Raw genomic sequence first — 4,812 nt, 5'->3', positions numbered from 1 at the left:
TTAATTACCATGAAATTCCTGCTGAATAAGTAAAATTATTTTGTGTTTTTATCACAGAATCATTACTTTGGTCTAACGTTCGTTCTTTTAATTACCATGAAATTCCTGCTGAATAAGTAAAATTATTTTGTGTTTTTATCACAGAATCATTACTTTGGTCTAACGTTCGTTCTTTTAATTACCATGAAATTCCTGCTGAATAAGTAAAATTATTTTGTGTTTTTATCACAGAATCATTACTTTGGTCTAACGTTCGTTCTTTTAATTACCATGAAATTCCTGCTGAATAAGTAAAATTATTTTGTGTTTTTATCACAAAATCATTACTTTGGTCTAACGTTCGTTCTTTTAATTACCATGAAATTCCTGCTGAATAAGTAAAATTATTTTGTGTTTTTATCACAAAATCATTACTTTGGTCTAACGTTTCAAAATCATTTTACTTATTCAGCAGGAATTTCATGGTAATTAAAAGAACGTGTTTTTACCACAAAATCATTACTTTGGTCTAACGTTCGTTCTTTTAATTACCATGAAATTCCTGCTGAATAAGTAAAATTATTTTGTGTTTTTTTTTTGCAAGTGAATTTTTCTTAGAACACAACGTCTTTTAAGAAGAATTTCAAATTTAACGTATACAACTGACACCTGTTAAGAAAACATGTAAATGTGCAGTTCTCAATATCTAAAATGTGTATTTCTTTTCTTCCAGCAGAGAAACCCACAAAATCTGCTATTAAAGCTAGATCACATTACAAAGGTAGGAAAACGTGTGTTACTTTAAATAGCTATCAACAAAAGATACTCATTTAGCTAATTAGTTAATAATTTGTTTCATTTCGTGAATTTCTTATACATCCTTGAGAAGATGTGATTTTGTGGTTAGGTGCCGGGCTGTGGATCAAAAGGTCCAAAGTTCGAAGCGTTAATGCCGCTGAGCACATTCCGAACTTCGTGTGTGAAAGTGACAGTCAGTCACGTTTTTCGGTTAAAGGAGCCATACAAAACCCTTTTGGCGACTTTCCAGCTGTCTTCTCTCTGGTCACTAGTTGAAAATTAAGGACGGCTATACCTGAACCCTAGGAGTCTTTAACCTGACTCTTTTAGCATGCGAACATAAGATGCCATTCGGATTGAAAATTCCAATTCGTCGATCTCGAACGTCCGCGTTCCACTTCTGACTGATGATCATTCAAATCTGTTGTTGAGTAGTAACTCCAAGAACTTCTAAAACAGTTTTAACTTAACGGATTTGTATTATTTATTTTATCAGATAATGACCTTTGATAAAGTAAAATACTACGATGAAGTGTAAATGAAACCCTAAATACTGTTCAGCTTACTTAACCAATGAACATTCGACTTTTTTATGCTATCGTGTCTTGGTGTAAAAGACATTTGATGCGCAACGTATTTGCATTATATGTTATACACGTGTACTAAAGGATACATATATATCGACTTCCATGATCAAAGCTTTCATAAATATACCCATTTTTGTGTGAAAGTTTTACATCGACCCCCATGATCAAAACTTTCATAAATATAACCAGTTTTGTGTGAAAGTTTTACATCGACTTCCATGATCAAAGCTTTCATAAATATAACCAGTTTTGTGTGAAAGTTTTACATCGACTTCCATGATCAAAGCTTTCATAAATATAACCAGTTTTGTGTGAAAGTTTTACATCGACTTCCATGATCAAAGCTTTCATAAATATAACCATTTTTGTGTGAAAGTTTTACATTGACTTCCATGATCAAAGCTTTCATAAATATAACCAGTTTTGTGTGAAAGTTTTACATCGATTTCCATGATCAAAGCTTTCATAAATATACCCATTTTTGTGTGAAAGTTTTACATCGATTTCCATGATCAAAGCTTTCATAAATATACCCATTTTTGTGTGAAAGTTTTACATCGACTTCCATGATCAAAGCTTTCATAAATATAACCAGTTTTGTGTGAAAGTTTTACATCGACTTCTATGATCAAAGAAAACTGGTTATATTTATGAAAGGTGAAATTTTTACATCGATTTCCATGATCAAGGCTTTCTTAAGGATAACCTATGTTTTGTGTGAAAGTTTTACATCGAGTTCCATGATTAAACGTTCTTAAGGATAACCTATGTTTTCTGTGAAAGTTTTACATCGAGTTCCATGATCAAGGCTTTCTTAAGGATAACCTATGTTTTGTGTGAAAGTTTTACATCGTGTTCCATGACGAAACTTTTTTAAGGATAACCTATGTTTTGTGTGAAAGTTTTACATCGAGTTCCATGATCAAACTTTCTTAAGGATAACCTATGTTTTGTGTGAAAGTTTTACATCGAGTTCCATGATCAAACTTTCTCAAGGATAACCTATGTTTTGTGTGAAAGTTTTACATCGAGTTCCATGATCAAACTTTCTTAAGGATAACCTATGTTTTGTATGAAAGTTTTACATCGAGTTCCATGATCAAAGCTCTCTTGTTTTGTGCGAAAGTTTTAGATTAATAAAATTGATTTTATGGTCGGTTACTACATGTAAATTAATTCATTAACTTAAACTCCTGATTGTTGCTACTACATTTGTGTTTTGGATTCAACTTTGTCTGATGTAATGTATTTTGTGTGTTGTATACCAAAGCTTTAATACAGTGTGAAACCTGAACACGCTATTGTTAACATTGGTAAACTAGATCCTTAGAGTATTGTTTATTATATCAAAAACCTGAGTATATCATTGTTAACATTGGTAAACTAGATCCTTAGAGTATTGTTTATTATATCAAAAACCTGAGTATATCATTGTTAACATTAGTAAACTTGATTATTACAGCATTGTTTATTCTCCCAGAAACCGAAACACGTTATTGTTAACATTGGTAAACTTGATTATTACAGCATTGTTTATTCTCCCAGAAACCGAAACACGTTATTGTTAACATTGGTAAACTTGATTATTACAGCATTGTTTATTCTACCAGAAACCGAAACACGTTATTGTTAACATTGGTAAACTTGATTATTACAGCATTGTTTATTCTCCCATAAACCGAAACACGTAATTGTTAACATTGGTAAACTTGATTATTACAGCATTGTTTATTTTACCAGAAACCGAAACACGTTATTGTTAACATTGGTAAACTTGATTATTACAGCATTGTTTATTCTACCAGAAACCGAAACACGTTATTGTTAACTAGATCCTTAGGACATTGAACGTTACTCTGGATTTAAAGAAACAACAAGCACAAAAGCGTATATCCTTCAAGAACCAATATCTTGAGTTGTTTTACTGCAAACTGCTGTTACATACCCTATTGATCCATTAAACAAACAATGGTACAATCCTCAACTGATCCAGATGTTTGGGGAAGTTATACAGGGGTAGAACTGATTGCTGATGAAGTTTAAATAAAAACTAAAAGTTCGTGTCTAAGTAGAAAAGTTTTCCAGAACTGTATTGTAAACTCTCTGAATTGCGGAAATACTCATTGGACCCAATATTGAGTTTGTCAGTGACCTTTACTTTTTCCCGTAACTCGTTGATTAACGCAGTATTGAGTAAATGAGTGACCTTTAAATGTTCCAATAACTCGCTAATTGATCCATTACTGAGTAAATCAGGAACCTTTACTTGTTCCCCTAATTCACTGATTGGCCCAATACTTAGTAAATCAGGGACTTTTACTTGTTTCTCTAACTCCTTGATTGACCCAATACTTAGTTAATCAGGAATCATTACTTGTTACACTATCTTGCTGATTGACCCAATACTTACATGTAGTTAATCAGGAACCATTACTTGTTACACTATCTTGCTGATTGACCCAATACTTACATGTAGTTAATCAGGAACTATTACTTGTTACACTATCTTGCTGATTGACCCAATACTGAGTTAATCAGGAACCATTACTTGTTACACTATCTTGCTGATTGACCCAATACTTAGTTAATCAGGAACCATTACTTGTTACACTCTTTTGCTGATTGACCCAATACTTACATGTAGTTAATCAGGAACTATTACTTGTTACACTATCTTGCTGATTGACCCAATACTGAGTTAATCAGGAACCATTCGGATTTTCTAAGCAGGGTAGCAAGAACCCTAAACACACACGGAAAAACATAGATGAGAAAGTGACTGTCTTCATATAAACACAGGATGGGAAAGTGACTGTCTTCATATAGAAACAGGATAGGAAAGTGACTGTCTTCATATGGAAACAATGTTGTACACTGGTTAAACACTATTCCTTTGTATTATTACTGTTGTTAGGACTAAAATAGAATGGCCTAAATAAATAGCTGAATAGAAACAGGATAGGAAAGTGACTGTCTTCATATGGAAACAATGTTGTACACTGGTTAAACACTATTCCTCTGTATTATTACTGTTGTTAGGACTAAAATAAAATGGCCTAAATAAATAGCTGATCATAAGACCAGACAGATTTCATAGACGGAGTGTACGGTAAAAAAAAGACAACAAAATACTTACACCTAAATAATTTACACATAGGAAGTTAATGTAATAAAAAATACTTACACCTAAATAATTTACACACAGGAAGTTAATGTAATAAAAAAAGACAACAAATTACTTACACCTAAATAATTTACACACTGGAAGTTAATGTAATAAAAAAGACAACAAATTACTTACACCTAAATAATTTACACACAGGAAGTTAATGTAATAAAAAATACTTACACCTAAATAATTTACACACAGGAAGTTAATGTAATAAAAAAAGACAACAAATTACTTACACCTAAATAATTTACACACTGGAAGTTAATGTAATAAAAA

General features: G+C 31.8%; 1 protein-coding gene across 1 annotated transcript in view; it reads left to right on the top strand.

Annotated features, from left to right (window-relative positions):
* Positions 1-690: 690 nt before the first annotated feature.
* Positions 691-4,812, top strand: part of LOC111083391 (coiled-coil domain-containing protein CG32809-like) — a gene marked incomplete at its 3' end in the record, with an annotated part of 12,261 nt that continues 8,139 nt past the window's right edge. The window contains exon 1 of the mRNA XM_022379896.1: positions 691-760. Within this exon, the coding sequence (XP_022235604.1) occupies positions 691-760 (70 nt within the window). The remainder of the gene's footprint in view (positions 761-4,812) is intronic.

The sequence above is a fragment of the Limulus polyphemus genome, unplaced genomic scaffold (assembly GCF_000517525.1).
Source record: "Limulus polyphemus unplaced genomic scaffold, Limulus_polyphemus-2.1.2 Scaffold9354, whole genome shotgun sequence".
Classification (NCBI taxonomy): Eukaryota; Metazoa; Arthropoda; class Merostomata; order Xiphosura; family Limulidae; genus Limulus; species Limulus polyphemus.
Note: the sequence above shows the minus strand (reverse complement) of the source record. Positions and strands in the feature narration are given on the sequence as shown.